The sequence below is a fragment of the Triturus cristatus genome, chromosome 4_1 (genome assembly GCF_964204655.1).
Source record: "Triturus cristatus chromosome 4_1, aTriCri1.1, whole genome shotgun sequence".
Lineage (NCBI taxonomy): Eukaryota > Metazoa > Chordata > Amphibia > Caudata > Salamandridae > Triturus > Triturus cristatus.
In genome coordinates, this window is record NC_140585.1 from 525806466 (window position 1) to 525825022 (window position 18557).

The 18557-nt window shown below is 41.5% G+C and overlaps 1 protein-coding gene across 1 annotated transcript in view; it reads left to right on the forward strand.

The window, feature by feature from the left end:
• FGFR1OP2 (FGFR1 oncogene partner 2) overlaps positions 1-18557 on the forward strand; it is a 257887-nt gene that overhangs the window by 187653 nt on the left and 51677 nt on the right. The window contains exon 4 of the mRNA XM_085652791.1: positions 15976-16118. Coding sequence (XP_085508917.1) covers positions 15976-16118 — 143 coding nt within the window. The remainder of the gene's footprint in view (positions 1-15975; positions 16119-18557) is intronic.

Genomic DNA, 18557 nt, shown 5'->3' on the forward strand with positions numbered 1-18557 from the left:
CCCTGTCCCTCTCTAGAATTGGCTTTCCAAGGTCTTCCTCCTATTGTAGTTTTAGCTGTTCTAGTGGCCGCCGTGCATCAGTCTGGATTAGTGACGTCACTGATGACATCTCATATTACATTACTGATTACCTCATCCTGTGAGTGAAAGTCTTTCTTAAATGTTTCTGAGACTTAAAGATATATAGTAAGCTACTGCATAAGTTAAATTAATATTCTTTCTAAACTAGTAATGAGTGAAGCTGTTTCTAATTTGTCATTTGAGAGGGTGTGTGACTGTATCAGTGCGGAAGTGGGTGTCTGAGTGCTGTATGTGTGTGTGTGAGTGAATGTATAGGTGAATATAGGTGGATGTGAGTAGCTGTATGGGTGTGTGAATGACTGTGTGAGTGTCTGTTTTCGTGATTGGCTGTAGCGGTATGGGTGAGCTTGTTAGTGTCTGTGTTGTTGACTGAGTGTCAGTGTGCCTTGCTGTATAGGTGAGTGAGTGAGTGAGTGTGTGAATGCTTGTATGGATGTGTAAATGGGTATGTAAGTGGTTAACTGAATTAGTGAATGTGTGAGTAGCTGTATGGATGATTGATTGGTTATGTGAGAGTGCCTATACTAGTGAGTGGCTCTGTGAGTGAGTGAATGGTAGTGTGAGTGGTGGTATGGGTAAGTGAATTTGTACGTGGCTGTATGGGTGGGTAATTTAGCTGTGTTTGTGGCTGTATGAGTAAGAGAGTGTGTGCGTGTCGTTGAATGGGTATGTGAGTGGTTGTGTGGGTGTGTGAGTGGACGTATGAGAGGTTGTATGAGAGGTTTTATGGGTGTGTGGATTATGTCATCAGTGATGTCATTTGAGATATTATCAGTAATGTCATCAGTGATATCACTGACCATTTCATGAGTGATGTAATATGTGAGGTCTTAAGCAGTATATTGCGGGGTGTAAGTTATAGTTAGCTCAGGTAACTATAACTGCTGAATTTCAATGGTTTTCTTTAAGTGAAATCTGAGTTTAATTATAATGTCCCTCTAACCTTTGTGGTTTTCAGTGAATTTCTAACTTGTTTTAAAAATTCTATTTCCTAACTATAACATCCCTGTTACCTTTGGGTTTTTTTTGTGTGAATTTCTACATTTTTTAAACATTTTAATCCGAACTGTAATCAGTCACCTTTTAGAGTGTGTGTGTGAGTGACTGTGTGGGCCTGAAAGTGCCTTATTGAGTATCTGTATGGGTATGTGAGTACCAGTGTGAGTGCCTGTCTGTGTCAGTGAGTGGGTGTGTGAGTGCCTTTGTGGGTTTGTGAGTAGGTGTGTGAATGCCTGTGTGTGTCTGTGAGTGGGTATTTGAGTGGTGCAATGCATTTGGGCATTTGCATACTTAGGGTATTTAAAAGAGATAACCATGGACTCTGCTTTCACCAGGAGATGACAAGAAAGAAACCCCTCATAACAGTCACTACACGTCAGATTGTGCTCCAATAGATCAACAATGAATTCACCTCCATTAAGGATTTCATATCGTTTCTCAACGTGGAATGTGAGAGAAAACACACTTGCTTTTCCTTCGCCAAGCCCAAGAAGTTAGGATTGTTTGTCTTTTACTGAAGTGGTGCTTCCTGTTGAGGTTTAATTTCTGTGAAATCGGCAGCAAGGCCAAAATCAAACCTCATTTTTTCCAAGAAGAGTTTTGCTAAAAACGGCTTCCCAACTGGAGTACTTTTAATTTTGTTAATTAGAAAGTGCTACCTTGTTGGGTAAATATATAGTGCATATTCTACACTACAGCTGCTTAAAGGACCACGAGATGTGCATGTAATTTTGGCAATGTGATTGTGCGTTGAGCGTCATAATCCACAAATCCGTGATAACGTGAATCCTCATCAAGGGACGAGGACGAGACAACAAAGAGGTGAATCTCCACAAAACAGGGGTACTTCCAATTTAACTAAATGATGTACGTGCTTATTTTTTTAATTGAAAGGTCCTAGTATTCCTCTGCATCAATAACATGTCAGCAAATGGGCTGGGAAATGAGCACGGGGGCCTTTTGTTAAGCTGTCCATTAATGTGGGAAAAGGCGGGAAGATCTTGGAATGCAAAGGAAAATGGGGAGTGGCCAAATAGGAGGAGCTTGCAGATGATTTGGGGCATTTGCTTATTCAAGGTAATTAAAAGGGAGAATCATGGACTCTGTTCTCACCAGGAAACGACATGAAGGAAATCACTCGTCACAGTCACCCCAGATCAGATTGCACTCAAATAGCTCGACGATGCAGTCACTTCCGTTACCCCCTTCGCTGCTAGGCCTTTCCTCCCGTGCTAATGCTTTTTTTTGTTGTCTATTTGGGGTAGTTCGCGCTTAGGCCCCTGTAACAATTTGACCACATAAGGTATCCACGCCAACTTTGCGTCCTTTTTTTCCAACATCATCGGGATTCTAAAGGTACCCAGGGTTTGGGGATTTCCCTGGAGGGGACCCAGAATTTAGCCAAAATACAGGTAAATTTTGTTTTTTGGGGGAAAAAGGGGAAGAAAGGAAAACAGATGAAAGCGTTTTACACAGCTTTGGCAGTTTTCTGGGACATAGCCTATTTTTGCTATTTTTTGGGCTTTCAACCTCTTTCCAGTTAATGGTAGAAATGGGTATGAAAGCAATAATGGATCCTGGGAAGCTATACATTTTAGTAAAGAAGACAAAATTCTGAATTCAGCAAGGGGTCATTTGTGTTGGTCCTTCAAGGTTTCTTTATAGAAACTAACCGTTGAATATAGGTTGTCCCGATATGCCCTCAAGGGGGGCAGAAAGACTAAAAAAAGCCAGTGTAATCGCTGGCGCCTTGAGGGCTTTCTGCCCCCCCTGGGGGGAGATCAGGGGCCACTGCCCACATCCGCCCCTTGGGGGGTGAGGGGGCAGAAAGACTGGCATTTTTGGGGGAGGTGTGGGTATGGCCTCAACCCTGCTCCCCTGGGGAAGATAAGGGGCTATTGCCCTAATATGCCTCCAGGGAGGGGCAGAAAGACTGTGGTAATTGTTTTTGGGGTGGGGGCATTATTATGCCCATTCTGGGCAGCCCCCACCCCTACATTATAACAATAAAAAAATCTTGGTGCCTCGTGGCTTTCTGCCCCCCTCCCCCCCACCCGGGGGCAGATCAGGGGCTATTGCCCCGATCTGCCCCTAGGGGGAGCTGAAAGACTTTTGCATTTTTTTTGGGGGGGGGGGCACTTTTGCCTGCCCATCTTGGGCAGCCCCCTCCCCTACATCATTTAAAAAATTCCTGATTTCTAATGGGCTTTCTGCCCCCCAGGGGGCAGATTGGGGGCTACTGCCCCCATATGCCTCCCCCCGGGTGGGCAGAAAGACTGGAATTTCACTGGGGGTGGGGGCATTGTCATGCCCGTTTTGGGCAGCCCCTACATCAATAAAAAAAAATCCCTGGTTTCTAGTGGCCTTCTTGCCCTCTGGAGGGGCAGAAAGACTGTTGCGACCAAACAAATATGGGGGGAGCAGAGGCCCTTACCCAAGGGGCCTCTTCCCCCTCCCTGGTGCTAGTGAGTGGATCCCTGCTTGGGGATCACCCTCCTGGGGTGATCCCCAAGCAGGGATCCACTAGGGAAGGGTACAATTGGAAAGGGGAGATTCTCCCCTTCCCAACGATACCTCTCCCATCTTTTTCGGTGCTCGGGGGCTGAGATAGCCCCACAAGCATCGAAACTGAGCAACTGAAACTAAGTTTCTGTTTCGTTGCAATGGCGATAAGGCACCATGCGTGCGATCGTCATTACAATGAAATTCAAAAATAGGCCTGGGGAGGTTGGGGAAGCTCTTCCCCACCTCCCCAGACAAAAAAAGGGAAATCCCTCTGCTCATGATAGAATGGTTCCGTCATGAGCACACTTGAACTTGTGCTCATGACGGAACCATTCTGTCATGAGCATGGAAGGGGTTAAGGATTTCAGATTGTTTTTCAAAGTGGAATACGAGAGGAACCACATTTGTTTTGCCTTCCCCAAGCCAGAGAAGTCTGGATCCTTTTGTTTTAAACAAGGAGAGGGGGAATGCATGGCCCCCGTCCCCTGCCCTGAGATCCCATCCCCCGGGGTCCGGCCAAGACTTAATGAGGGAGTGGGGTCACGCAGCCTTCCCTTCACAGGCCGATTTTGGCCCAGTAGACTCTATCCCCCAGGGCCTGGCTCGGTCTCCCTGTGTGCCCTTAAGCCCACCCAGGGCACTTAGTGTGCTATGACGGGGACAGCAGGGAAAGCTTAAGGTCCCCATGATCCCAGGTGGCTCCCTGCCTCCTGCAGGAGCCGGCATTGCGCCTACACACTGGGAACTGCTAGAAATACAGCTCCCCGCATGCAGGCGTAATAGTTTCATCTGTTTCCCTGCCCACATGAAAGCAGTTCGACAGCTCCCACTTGCTGGAAGCAGAGTTATGTATGCTCTGGCTTAGCTGGAGCTATCAGCTCCCTCCAAGTGAAAACAAACTGCTATGTCCTGGGTGTGGGCAGCCCTGGGGATGTTGGTCCCGAGGGCCATAATTTGTTCCAGGTGGCTCTGCGACCCCCCTTCTTTACTTTGCACGAGCCAGCCCCTGGAGGTGGTGGTCCCTAGGGCAGTATATGGCCCGGGAAGGGGGCCATGCGGCCTTTCTCCCACTTTTAAATATATTATAGGCCCCAAGTAGGTGGTCTGTGTAACCCTCCCTGCAAATATTTTTATTTAGCCTCAGGGAGGTGGTGGTCCACAGTGCTCAAATGAGCCTTTGTAGGGATGCCACGGGTGCCCCTCCTTTTTTTCGTTTTGTATTGTTTTGCTGTAAATATGCTTACATGCGCCTATCCCAGTCAAAACAAGTGCAGGAGTCTTGCTTGTTTTTTTTGCCATGGATTCATGACTGTCGCGATATTGCAGCAAAAAAATAAATAAGTTCTGTTTTGCCATTGGTTGTTTTTTAGGAACGGCAGTTACAGCACTGAACGCTACGGCAGTTTTTCGAGAGTTAACCGCTCCGTATCACGATTGCCCTCACCATTTTTGAGGCCACAATTCTGCAACGTTTTCGATCATCTAAATTTAATTAAGATTGGTGCTGTTACTTTCTCGCCATCTTGCCCTCTAAGGAATTCAAATGATCTGCCTTTATCACCTGCAGACAGTATTTTTCTAGCGATTTAATTGTTCCCCCTCGATTCCCCGAGTGCCCCTGTGCCATGAAACCAGGTATATACCCTTGGCTTATTAATAAATGGACCGGTTCTGATCCACACATCTTGTGACCAGAATTCTAAGCTGATACTGCTTGTAAACCAGAAGGACTTGTGGCCTTCCTGATGAAGGCGCTTCTAGTGCCGAAACGCGCGTTGAGAAGAACCATCTGTTAGCCACATTACATCTTTGGTCGTAAGTTTTCCCCTTTTCTAATGATTGTATCAATATATGTTAAGATATTGTGTATCTCATACCAATCCTTGGTTTCTTGACATTTACTCCATTCTGTACTGTATTGAAATTATTGCATCAAAATCATGTATTGTTTACAATATTATTTGAACCTAATCTTTTTTTATTATAAATAAATAAAATATATTTCTATTATGTTTTAATTGTAGTTTTCAATCCACCCACACTGAGTTCTCTCTAATCATATTGTTTGGTATAATGAGTGTCTGAAATAGTCCCACCGTTTTGACTGGCTAGGAATTTTTGCTTTCGAAGGTCCTAGGGGAACCCCAGGATAGAGCTTGGGAGTCAGGGTGTTCCTACCCTGCCCCTCCCTCCCCGCACCACTCCTTCTTTTTTTTTTTTTTTTTTTTAATTATCTTTATTGAGTTTTACAGCAGCATAAAATAACTGATCGAGCCTTACAAATCATACACAAATTTGAGGTAGGTAATTTGATCAAACTAAACTTCACTTCAGTAGCATTTAAGTAAGTACACGTTTTAACCTTTTATAATTGAATCCAATTGCAAATAGGTGTCCAAATATTTAAACCAAAAACTTTCTTTTTCCTTCCCTTTAAACGATACACCGATTGCTCTAATTGGTAGATGTTTAACAATTTCGATTGCCAATGCAGAAAAGAAGGGGGATCAACATCAATCCAATGAGAGGTTATGCAATATCTAAAGATGGACATAGAAATAAATAAAAAAACATCTTCAGCAATTGTCCGAAGCCTATCAGGGTTTGATTGAACACCAAGAATAACAAGTTCAGCAGAAAGTGTTACTGATGAATTCATAATATTGTTTAAAAACTTTTGAACTTCAGAAATAAATTGAGCTAAGCTAGGACAAAAATAAAACATATGAGCAGAATTTGCACCAGAAAGATTACATCGGCTACATTTATCTCCTCTATTAGCTTTCCATTTCAATAGTTTAGCAGGGGTATAATATAAATCAAATATACTCATAAAAAATTGACTTTTTAAAGATCCATTGAATAGAACTAAATCAGACAAAGCTAAAGCATCAGATACATTAACACTCTCTATCCCCAAATCACTTTGCCACTTTGTATTAAATGACTCAAGATTATCTTCTAATCGGTTTAGCATGGTCTGATAAATCACACCAATTCTATTTTGTTTCCGACAGCTTTCGAGTATATCAATTTTCCTAATCTTATTTGTATTTAATAAATGTTTTGAAATTATAAAACTGCGTATTTGCAAATATTTAAAAAAATCTGCTTTAGGTAGGTTAAACTGTTCCATCACCTAGCCGAGATATATTAAACCTTTGCCAGCGCTGTATTATTTGATCTGAGAATATTGATGGCAGCATTGGGTTATCAAATAGTGGTGTATAATAATTGAGATTACTATTTAAACAAAATCTTTTCTTAAATTGCTTCCAAATTTGATAAGCTGTCAGTATAGTTTTAAATCTTGTTTTTTTATAGTAACTTGGCTCTGAAAAACGTACAAGACATTGTCGTGTCTGAGCACCAAGAATCATTGCATAAATTGATGGATACGTAGAATCCTCCAATAGTGTTTCTTGAAAAATTAAAACACTCATAGACTTAAGTGATACCGCCAAATAATATAAACGAAAATTCGGTAGTCCTCAGCCTCCTCTACATATAGGTAGAGAACACCATTTAAGAGACCGTCTAACTCTTTTATATCCCCATAAGTATCTTGAAATTATTCTATCTATTTTAGTAAATAAACTAGAGGGGAACAATAAAGGTATAGTACGAAAAAAATAAAGAAATTTAGGAAAAAAAAGCATCTTAATAACGTTAGTACGACCATAAAGAGAAAGATGGAGATTATTTAGCCTTTCAAGAGATCTATTAGTAGAAGCAAGTAATGGATCAAGATTAAGCCCTATAATATCTTCGACCTTGGCAGACAATTGCACACCTAGATAAGAAGCAGTAGTGGAATATATCAGATCGGATGGCAAGCCGGCAGCGGAATGAATTATCTGTGTTTTAGCTATATTTAATTTATATCCCGAATATACACCAAATTCCCGAGCTGCCTCTATAATCTTGGGAAAAGCTAAGTTAATGTCTGAAGTAACAATCGCGACATCATCAGCGTAAGCAAAAACTTTGTATTCTATATAATGAATTATAACAGAGGGAATACTTTCCTGATTTATGAGTTTTTGCAAATATGGTTCTATATAAAGCGCAAATAATAGGGGGGAACAAGGACATCCTTGCCTGGTACCCCTCGTTATAGATAATGTAGTGGAAATATCAGAAGCTATTCGTATTACAGCCTGAGGCCTATTATATAAAGCTTTTAAAGCAGTTATAAATTCTGCAGGAAATTTTTTCCAAGCGAGGGCTTGCCAAAGGAACCCCCAGTCGACCCTATCGAACGCCTTCTCGGCGTCCTGTAGGGCTACCCCAACTGGGGATCCCGAGCCCTGCGACCAATCTAAAAGAGCAATGATTCTTCTAACATGATCCGTTGTATCCCTCTTTTTAATAAAGCCATGTTGAACCTTAGCTACTAGATGAGGCATCAAATCATTTAACCTATTTGCTAAAATTTTAGAGAAGATCTTACTGTCGGAAGTTATTAAAGAGATTGGTCGATATGACCCAAGATCCAGAGGTTCTTTTCCTTTTTTTTTTAAATACAACAATAGTAGCTAATGACCATGAAGGAGGAGGCCGACCATGAAATGCTTCTTGAAAATTTTTTAACAGCTCTGGTTTCAGAATTTTACGAAAAGTTCGATAAAATTCCAAAGGGATATTATCAGGCCCGACGGCTTTACCAGAAGCCAGACCAAGAATAGCACCTTCTATCTCCTCCCAAGTGATGAGAGTTAATAGCATTACTTTTTGATCTTCCATGAGAGAAGCACAACGGTCTAAATTAAAAAAATAATTAGACGCATCATTTCTCATACTAGTACCATCATTTGATTGATTATATAATGTTTGATAAAAATCTCGAAATGCCTTTAATACACCTGAACTAGATTCTTGGCATATACCATCTAAATCAGTAATTTTAATTATTTCCGTAGCAGCGGCTTTCTGCCTTAATCTTTGAGCTAATACTCTGCCAGTTTGCTCGCTTAGTTCATAACACTCTTTTTTAAATAGTTTATACTTCGCAGCTGTCTGCTCAGCCAAAAAACAATAGGCAACCGACCGCTCAAGAGCCAAGACTGTTTGAGCTTCCTGTATACCGGAACCCAGTCTAACACAGGAAGCTAGTTTCAATTCTGCCTGGATTATTTGATCTAAAGTAGCCTTAAATGCGGCTTGTTTTTTTTTTAAAGGATAATTCGAATAACTCAGAGTCTCACCCCTAATAGTCGATTTAAAAGTGTCCCAAACAATTTGAATCGAGGCCGTGTTATTATTGTTCAGAAAAAATTCCTTGATTGTCAAAGCCATATGAGCTAAATAATCCTGATCTAGAAATAAGTTTCTTTGAAATGACCATGGCCTTTTTTGTACATGGTCCTGAAAAGAAAGTAGTAATTCTAAAACAATAGGATTATGATCAGAAATGATTTGGGGTAAAACATCAATCCTTATATTACCAACAAGCTGAGCAGAGACAAAAAAGTAATCTAGTCGAGCAAATTTTTGATGTGGAGCCGAAAAGTAAGTGAAACCTGATTCTGTGGGTCTAAGCTTATTCCATACGTCGATCAATCCATTATCTATAATTAATTCTCTAAGAGCTCTGTAGGTTTGAATTTTACGGCCATTATAATTCCAAATGTTACTAATATTACTATTAGCATTGATATTGATGTTAAAATCACCACAGAGAATTAGGGGATAATTCCAGGTTGCTAATTCAGAATTGATTATATTAGAAACCTCCTTGTCATCTAAATTTGGACCATATATTGAACAAACAGTCAATCTAATCCCTTCAATAATAATTTCTGCGATCCCCCATCTCCCCCATTTGTCCCCTAAGGATCCAACACTTTTACCAATTCCATGTTTTATAAGAATAGCAACACCTCTTGTCACTCCCATTTGTTTAGAACAAGCTAACAACTCTAAGCCAAGATTTTTCAGCAAACTCCTCTTGGACCAAGAAATGTGTGTCTCTTGTAGGCATAGAATATCAATTTGCAGAATTTGGATCAGATGTCGCAAAATCCCCATCTTCTTAAAATCATTCAAGCCATTGACATTAAGCGAGCAGATTTTAATTTTCTTCCCCATTTTAAAGATTAAAAAAAAAACATAAGCAATAGCCTATTAAACTGATTCCGCATATTTTTTTGACATCTATAATTCATCAAAGTCCGCCAGATTAGGTTTATAAAGCCCGAATCAATCATTAGTGCTGCGTTACACCCCACCCCACCCCCCACCACCACCCCCACCACCACCTCAGCCCCCCGGCTGACGGCCAACACCCCACCCCCCTCCCCCACATATGAGGCTCAGGAACTTTCAGTTCCTGTGAAATATGGAGTGCCATGTCTCTCTGGCTCCGCTCCCCACACGAAAATCAAAAAGTAGAAACAGAGAACCATGAGTAGTTCTAGTCTAATATAACATAATCTATTATAACCTATTATAGCCTTATTGAATCAAAGATTAGATTACGTATAATAATATTATAAACTTGAAAAAATGACTAGTATCCTGTCTAACAAAAATCTAAGCCTTATAATGATTGTAAAAATTCCTTTGCCTTAATCTCTGATAAGAAAAATTTGGTCTGGCCCTTCCAAATAATTTTAAGTATGGCTGGATTCTGGAGATAAACGGTGGCCCCCTTCTCCTGGAATTGAGGTATTAACTGTCTAAGATGCCAGCGCAGGGTCACCGTTGCTTGACAGAAATCCGGCCGCACAAAAAAAATGCATCCCTTAGCGGATGCTTTTTTCTCGGGTCTAGCTAAAGATGAAATTTCTTCTCTGGCGAGAAAGTTATTAAAGCTAACAAGAATTGCTCGAGAATATTCTGTCTCGCCCTGCCGAGTATTCTTAATAGAGAAGGGAAAGCGATGCGCCCTTTGAATCTCTTTTGCCCAGTCCCTTGATTTTAAATCCGGAAAAGCTTCATTCAGAAATTCAATAATAAATTGTGAGGCAAGATGGCGGCTGTGGCGTGGGCTGTGTGAGCAGCTCTCTACTCTGGCTCCGCGTCCCGGAGAGAACTCGGATGCTGGCTGACTTGCTGTTTTAAAAGTTACCGCATTTGCTTTCTAAACAGCGTATGATCGAGCAACATGAAGCGGGTGAGAGAGACTCGTAATTTGTGAGCAGAAAAAGTAACGGAAAGAAAAGGATACATTGTATCTCGTCGAACACTTGGCAGTGCTGATTCAGAGGAAAGTCGGCGCCCTGGGTTTTGGGCTTAGACTCGGCGTTCGGACTGATTCGGATTCATATTGGTGTAGAAAGCTCCGGTGGTCACGGATACATCACCATTCAGTTCGAATGCTGCTTGTTATTCTCTGCTATCGTTACCGCTTCCCGCTTTGGCGCTACCTTGGTTTTACCGGAGCTCATTGCTCGATAGTGCGGGGGGGCGGCGGACCACGGAAGAGCAAGAATATGCAGCAGAAAAGTCAGTCAAAAGCACAAACCAGGAGTGTCCGGACAAAACAACCGGCTGAGGTGAAACCTGTCCAGGTGAAAGCAACTGTGAGTAAACCTTTACCTTTTCCAGAAACTGAGACTGCTGCAACTGCTGAAAAAACACCGAGTGTTATGGGGGTTGATATGCTGGAGAAAACTTCTATGTCTCAAACTAATGTAAAACAAGGTATGCTCCCGCTTCATGACTTTTTTGAAAAGAAAATAGTGAAACAGAGAGACACTGTCCCTATTGCTTCGTCTATTACTTAGCCATTATCTACGCCGGATATAAACGAGCCTATAACTGCCGATGCTATTGATACAGCTATCTCAGCAATGGCGCTAAATACAGCAGAAGTAATTTCGAATTCAGTCCCGGAGTCCTTTGGGTTGCAAAGGAGTATGGGACATGGAGTCCTATCACGATCTGCTGAGACCCTAATAAAATCGGATTCAAATCTTCCAGACGGAGCCAAAATGCATCAAGAGGGGGGCGAAAATTTCTATTCTCTGTCTGGCTATACTTCAGATGATAGTCCAAGTCATAGCAGGGACTGGGCGGACGACACTGCAGAGAGCAGTTTTGTAGGAGGGGATGAAGACGATGGAGATGCGAGAATTACCATAGTTTCTCCTAGTACCAGTGTTTCCACAGTTAAAAGACGAAAAAAGAGGGGTTCTCATAACCGTGCTTTAGCTAAACTTAGAAATGAGAATACTGGGAACCCTTCCTCTGACCATACATCCAGGAATGACATTTCTATGGAAAATAACTCAGTGGCAATAATCCGGACTGAAACTGAAGCTGGGGAGTTACTGGTCAATAATCAAGATGGAGTCAATTTGGTTGAAATTCCTGCTGAGATTACACTAACCACAATTTACAACACTATGATGGCTCATCGCGCAGAGAGCAGATCTGAAAATCTTCGCACTCAAGCCATCTGTACTAAATTAAAGAACACTATTCGTCGAGCAATCAAGGTCTCCGCAGAGACTGCTGATAGTTACTGAGGCTGAGGCTCGTATTTTGGTTCTGGAAGAAGAATCTAGGACCCAGAAACAAGAACTTGAGTACGTTAAAGCACATAGGGATGACCTCTCCTATAAGCTAACAGGTTTAGAAAATCAGGCTCGTAGAAATAATTTACGATTTCTTGGTATTCCCGAAAATAAAGAAGGGCCTGATGTTAGACACCACTCCTTTTTTAAATGTTTTTTGGGGGGAGAGGGCTGAAGCCAAGTCCCAAGATGGCGGTCAACACTTCTTGGTTGAAGTGCTGGTAGCCAATTAGATTTCAGCACGGGGACTGTCGGATCCACGGAGAATCCAGGGTCCCTAGATATACAAATTTGGCTTTCAGTTGATAGCTCAACTTCTGAACGGATTTACACCTAATCACAAAAAGCACACTTTATGGACCAAGAGTTAGATTTTTGCCAAATTTAGAATAATTCCGTTCAGTGGTTCGGGCTGCAGTTGTGCTCAAATTATCTATGGGAGATAACATGGGGAAAACGTGTTTTGGGACACCCCCTTTTCTTCACCCCCACTTGACAGATCACCCCTAAGCTTTCCAGACAGCATCTGAAGTGAGCATAGAATATTTTGGGAAAGGTCCCTGAAAATTCATCAAAAGGCATCAAAGATATAGGCAAGTCAAAAAACGCTTTTCCTATGGAAACTAGGTCCTAACTGTAACTGCCCACTGGAGAGGGAGCGATTCCTCCTACCCTACAGGCGTACACCAGTAAGTAGTTATAGTTAAGACCTACTTTCCATATACGTATCGTTTCTTGTTTTGCAATTAACTTTGGCACTGTTTGATGAACCTTCATGAAATTTTCAAAACTGGCTTGACATTCCACCTGCTGTCTCGAAAGTTTTGAGGTGATACGTCAAGCGGGGACTGAGAAAAACGCTTTTTCCTTATGCAATTTCCCATCAAGATTTTGGACACGACTACAGAATTACACCAAATTTGGCAGAAACCTAGGTCTTGGTCCAGAAAGAGTGTTTTTTGTAATTCCGTGTAAAACTGTTCAGTAATTTTGGAGTTATTAAAGTAAAAGGATTTATGTATACTCATACAGCCACTCACACATCCATACACCCACTCGCACACCCACACACCCACTTGCATACCCATACAGTCACGCACTCACCGGTACATCCACTCAGAGATCCCCTCATACACCCAGTCACAGACGCACAAAGGTACTCACACAGCTGAGGCCAACCCCGCTACACACAGCCAAAGGCCATGCGCAGAGTGGTGTTGGCTGCATGCAGGAGGTTGCGACCAGACACTGCAGCCAAAGCCCCACCGTACATGGCTGAAAGCCATTTGCAGGTGCGGTTGGATTAATGTATGGTAATTAAATATGCGAGCCTTGTGTCCAACCCTCCACTGACACGGCGCGTGGGGTTGGCTACATGTGGGTGGGTTGGCAGCAGGGCCTGGCTACAGACAGAATTTGGATTAACGTTTGGTAATTAAATATTACTTTAAATTTTTTTAAACCTAGAAATAACCTGAAAAAAACACAGGTTACAGGGTCGTTCTACAGGTTTCCGATGCTATTTCTTATCTATAACGTCCCTGTAGCCATTTTGTTTTGTCTAGTGCCCTAATATAACGGAAGATAATGCAGTGGACAACCCAATATACCCTTGAGGGCTTGGGCAAAATTGAATAGTAAAGTAAAAAGGTGCCTTCAAGGGATTTTTTCGATGTTTTAATTTTTATAATTTCAAAAAATGAATTGAAAATAGGTTAATTATATACCTATAGGTTTAATTGTGATTACTTCTTCTTATTATTTAAGTAACTTAATTTTCAAATTGGAAATCAGAGTGATGTAGATGAATCACCACATTTTAGCATTAGTCAGATGAAACAGAAGGAAAAAAGGAAAACGAACGGGTGTATATGTAAAAAAGTAAGTTTATATTCAAAGTTCAAAAAGGGTACTGATAATCACAACATTTGTTGATACAGTGAAAGGAAAACACTTAGTTATTTATGCCTTCACATTCAAGTCAATCGAACACTTTTTCCAAAGGGATTAAATTAATTTGCCGGAAAACAGTGTGACAGTCGACGTTTCGGTCTTTTATAGATTTCTTAGCAAGACCATCTTCAGGACAATAAGATTTAAAAATTCGACCCCTTAGAGTTCTTCGTGTTGGTCCAGTTGGACCAATGAGGTAATGGTCTTTACCGGTCCACAATTTTCTACGTATAATTCAAATCTTAAGTGGCTTTATCATTCTCAAGCCTGCATCCTCTATTTTAAATCTGAGAGTATTTTAATGTGCCCAGCAATCAGTCTTGGGACATCTGTATCAATCAGCCTCTAGGACTTAGCTCTGAGGTTTGTGGACAAATGAACAGCGTGCTGTCATGTAGATCGCAAGCGGACCCATACGTTCGTTTGTCAGTGTTATTTAAGCTCATTAGCTCATATAACGGAGGCACCCCCAGCTGCTACAGGTCGCTATCCTAGGGAGCTGCATAAAACATGTCAGATCAAACCATAAGCCCCATGATTCCACTGTAGTTCTCCGTAGGTGGCAGGGATTCTACTCAGCTAAGGAATTAGCATCCTCGGAGGTTGCAGGGATTTTTACTGTGGGGAACTGTTTAATGATTTAATGCTGGCTTTATTTAAGACATTGGTGGATGGGTATGGGCTCTCTAGGTTTTTGATGCACGAGTGTGCAGATCGTTAGAGATTTCAGAATTAGAGCCTCAAAATATGATCTGATGCACTTGCTGTACATTATGGGAGATGGCAAGAGTTTGATAACCTGGCTATACACAGCACTTTTAAGAATCATTTGGTTACCACTGGAGATACTGAGAGACTAGTGGGGGACAGACCTGGGAAGGGGGGGGTGTTAATGAAAATGAACGTAAACTAATGTTGGCTCGCTCCTGTACTAAGTCACAAGGTGCCTGGTTTAAATAATTTCCTGCACTTGAAAATATAAGCTGCTGCATCTTCAGAATTTCCTCAAGCTGAGTTCCTTTGTATGGTGCTGTAATGCTCTGGGTTTACATATTATTAGAGAGAAGTCACCAGGGTACTGATGAAAGTGGTATGATGTAAAGACCTGCACAAGGTCAAGAGATTAAAGTAGGGCTTTTTCAACGCCCAAGGGAGGGTACAGCTGGCAGTAAGTTAGCCAGGAGGGCCATAGTGATGGAGTGGAAATCCCATGTTCATCTCCCCTTTCTGAAAGAGGCAGTACTGTAGCCAATGGGCCACAGCAGAGTCAAACAAGTGCATTTCATTCGCACAAATTCTTGAATGACGTTTTACATAATACCTAAATTTACGATACTATGAGGTCCAGATGATCCAAGATATATATATATATATATTTTAGAAAGTTCTATTCAACAGATTATTTGACAATTTGTTTCTAGTAATGTAGAAAATGAGAGGGGGAGGGAGGCCAGCTGCCTGAATGGGAAATGGCAAAGACCAGTGGGTAGATTATTTCTCCCAACACCCCTCACCAGAATTATCATGGAATAACTATAGTAAGGTCATGATAGTATTCACACCTGCATAGTTCGTTGTTTAATGAGTTTACAACAGTTAATAGCTGTAAGTTGATGTATAATTGTAAATAAGCAAATTAAGATGTAACTGGAGAACTAGAGAACTATATAACTGAGGCATGGTTGATGTATGTTAGTGACAGTCCTAGAATGTTCCAATAAAGATAGTTTAAAAAGTGTTGCTGAATGTTCAGGCACAGACTTTAATCTGTTTCTCAAACCCATCAAGAAGTTAAGCAAGTAAGCATGAGATTGTAAATGCTTATTGTAGTAGTCCATGGGTAACCATCAGAAGGCTCTGCTTGTGAAGAAGTAAAGCTGGTATGCTAATTCTTGTTTTAACATTACTTTAACAGAATTACGGACATCTCTTGAAGAACATCAGTCTGCTCTTGAACTCATAATGAGCAAGTATAGAGAACAGATGTTCAGGTTGCTTATGGCCAGCAAAAAGGATGATGCGGGTATAATACTGAAGTTAAAAGATCAACATTCCACGGTAAATATTATAACTACTAAGATTCTTAACTGTAACAATTACTCACTTCAGGAAATATGGACATGTAAAACTGCATAGAACAAAGAAGCAACACCTTTCTTAAGCATTCACCAAACCACAAAAAGTATCAGGTCACAAAAGACTACATATTTACCCTTATTGCTGAAAATAAATGTGACAAAACCAAACCTTTTCATGTAAATTATTATAATTTTCTAAAGCTGTATTAACACAAGGCGTACTAAAGGATCACAGCAACTTAAGAAACCTGGGATTAAAGATTTATAACATTAATCCTTTTAAAAAAGAAAGTATTCGGCCTTTCTTTCGGTCTCTGTGCATTTCTTGACAAGCCACTTTGTTGTATCCTAAAGATATCACACTCATAAGTATTACAAAATTGTGAACTATTTTTAATACTGTTAATCTCAGTTTTTCAGCATGCTCTCTCTCTCAAGATGATACGGGTTTATCTCTGTGTGTGTGTTTATATATATATATATATATATATATATATATTCACTTAAAAAAACCATAGGTTTCACACATGTTATAGTTAGCTGGACATCTCACTCGTAAAAAACCATTGAAATTCCCCCGTTATCTGTGTGTGTGTGTGTGTGTGTGTGTGTGTGTGTGTATATATATATATATATTCACTGAAAAAAACATAGGTTTCACACATGTTATAGTTAGCTGGACATTTTACTGATAAAAAACCAATGAAATTCCCCCGTTATAGTTAGTGCAGGCAACTATAACTCACGCGACCGCAATCCTCTGCTGATGCTAATACTGTATTTAGACACTTATTTGCCCATGTCTTCTTCCATTAAATTTTAGCTATACATATATTACAAATATTTTTTTTTCATAAAGACACATATGTCATCAGCAGAGGATTGCGGTCGCGTGAGTTATAGTTGCCTGCACTAATTATAACGGGGGAATTTCATTGGTTTTTTTATCAGTAAAATGTCCAGCTAACTATAACATGTGTGAAACCTATGGTTTTTTCAGTGAATTTGCAAGGTTTTTTAAATGCTAATTCCGAACTATAACGTGTGTGAAACCTATGGTTTTTTCAGTGAATTTGTACGGTTTTTTAAATGCTAAGTTACTTTACGCCATTCGTGGCGTGCGCGCACACTTAACGCAGTTCGTTCCGTGCGCGCACGGTGCGCTTCGCGCACCGTGCGCGCACAGTGAGCACGCGGTGCGCTTCGCGCACCGCGCGCCCACTTTACGCAGTTAGTGCCGTGCACGCACGGTGGGCACGCGGTGCGCTACGCGCACCGCGTGCCCACGTTACGCTGGATGGGCCATGTACGCACGATGCGCTTCGCGCACCGTGCGCACATGGAGGACATATTATGCGCTTCGTTGTGAAAGGTAATCTTTTATATTTTGACATACTTAATATGCCATGCTCAAATGGAGCCGATCGGGCACCATTTGCACACGGGGTGGGGAGAGTGTGGATAATTTTTTTTAAAAAATTTTTTTACCGTACACGTACGGTAAGCGTAATCGGCGATTTTTTTCGAAAAAAAATTACATTGACTTTTTGGCCTTGGGGGATCTTTGGGGACACCTTCATCAAGGCAAGGTGGTTAGGAGCTGTGTAAACAGCCCCTTTACATGTTTTTTGATTTGGTTTTCCTCCCCCCCTCAGAGTGCGAGAGAGAAAATGGCGGCCGCCGCTTCCTGGTTTCGACCGATTCGAATGTTTACTAAGATCTAACAGCCAATCAGAATCGCGCTCGTGCACGGCACCGTACGCGTACGGTAAGCTTACCGTAAGCGCACGGTAAGCGCACCGTAAGCTGGCTCAGATATATATATTGATTTAAATGCTATTTTCTCAGGATCTACTGAACAGCTTTACACCAGACCCACAAAAGGCACTTCCTTGACCTGTAGACTACCTCTCTGCCAAATTTCAAGTAACTCTGTTCGGCCGTTCGGGCTGTAGCTGTGTCTAAAGGTCCTATGGAAAAATGCATGGGAAAAACGCGTTTTGGGACCCCCCCTTTTTTCTCAGCCCCCGCTTGACGAATCCCCCCGAGACTTTCAGGGTAGGAGCGGAGCGTAGCGCCCCACCTATTTTGAAAATTTCGCGAGGATTCGTCGACCGGCGCCAAAGTTATTCCAAATAGAATGTTGCGGATTTCCTATGGAAACAGGGTCCTAACTATAACTATCTACTGGCGACCGCCAGTAGATAATATATATATATATATATATATATATATATATATATCTCCAACAAAAGGTATCCCACCTTTGAGGACGACCTTGAAAGAACCAGCGGATTCTGCATCTTCCAAGTCTTCAAGCAGCATTCCTTTATTCTTTGAAAACCGGACATCACAGGTGCTCATTTAAATACATGGCCCTACGCGTTTCGGAGCTCCTGCTCCTTGCTCACGGACTCCC